The sequence below is a fragment of the Sesamum indicum genome, linkage group LG5, assembly GCF_000512975.1.
Source record: "Sesamum indicum cultivar Zhongzhi No. 13 linkage group LG5, S_indicum_v1.0, whole genome shotgun sequence".
Lineage (NCBI taxonomy): Eukaryota > Viridiplantae > Streptophyta > Magnoliopsida > Lamiales > Pedaliaceae > Sesamum > Sesamum indicum.
In genome coordinates this window covers 8,358,420-8,358,924 of record NC_026149.1, presented here as the reverse complement: position 1 = coordinate 8,358,924, position 505 = coordinate 8,358,420, and the positions used below count along the sequence as shown (strand labels likewise).

The 505-nt window shown below is 42.2% G+C and overlaps 1 protein-coding gene across 1 annotated transcript in view; it reads right to left on the bottom strand.

The window, feature by feature from the left end:
- Positions 1 to 504, bottom strand: part of LOC110011272 (probable serine/threonine-protein kinase PBL16) — a gene marked incomplete at its 5' end in the record, with an annotated part of 2,482 nt that extends 1,978 nt beyond the window's left edge. The window contains 2 exons of the mRNA XM_020694105.1: positions 63 to 385; positions 489 to 504. Coding sequence (XP_020549764.1) covers positions 63 to 385; positions 489 to 504 — 339 coding nt within the window. The remainder of the gene's footprint in view (positions 1 to 62; positions 386 to 488) is intronic.

The window sequence follows — 505 nt, the reverse complement described above, 5'->3', positions numbered from 1 at the left end:
AGCCTCGACGATAACTTTTTCACTTGGATGTCATGATAATAGTCTTCACAACTCCCACTTACCCAATCAATGATGTGAGAACTAGCATTACTCCTGCTTGACTCAACTGCAGGTCTAGCAGCAACAAGCTGCAGAAGTATCACCCCAAAGCTATAAACATCAGTAAACGGAGTCAAATGAAAGCTTGAGCAATAGGCTGGATCAAGGTACCCTGGCGTCCCTTTGACTTGACTACTAACATGAGATTGATCCCCGACGGGACCTGACCTAACGAGTCCGAAGTCTGACACCTTCGCCTCGTATTCCTCTCCTATCAAAATGTTGCTTGGTTTTATGTCACGATGGATTATGCTCGGGCTAATCCCTTCGTGCAAATGAGCTACTCCTGGCATCATAAACGACGTAATTTTACAAAAATTATTCTATGTTGATCGTTATATTGAAAATGTTGATATTATCGATTATCAAAAGGTAGACGAGAAAAATACCTTTAGCTGCCCCAATG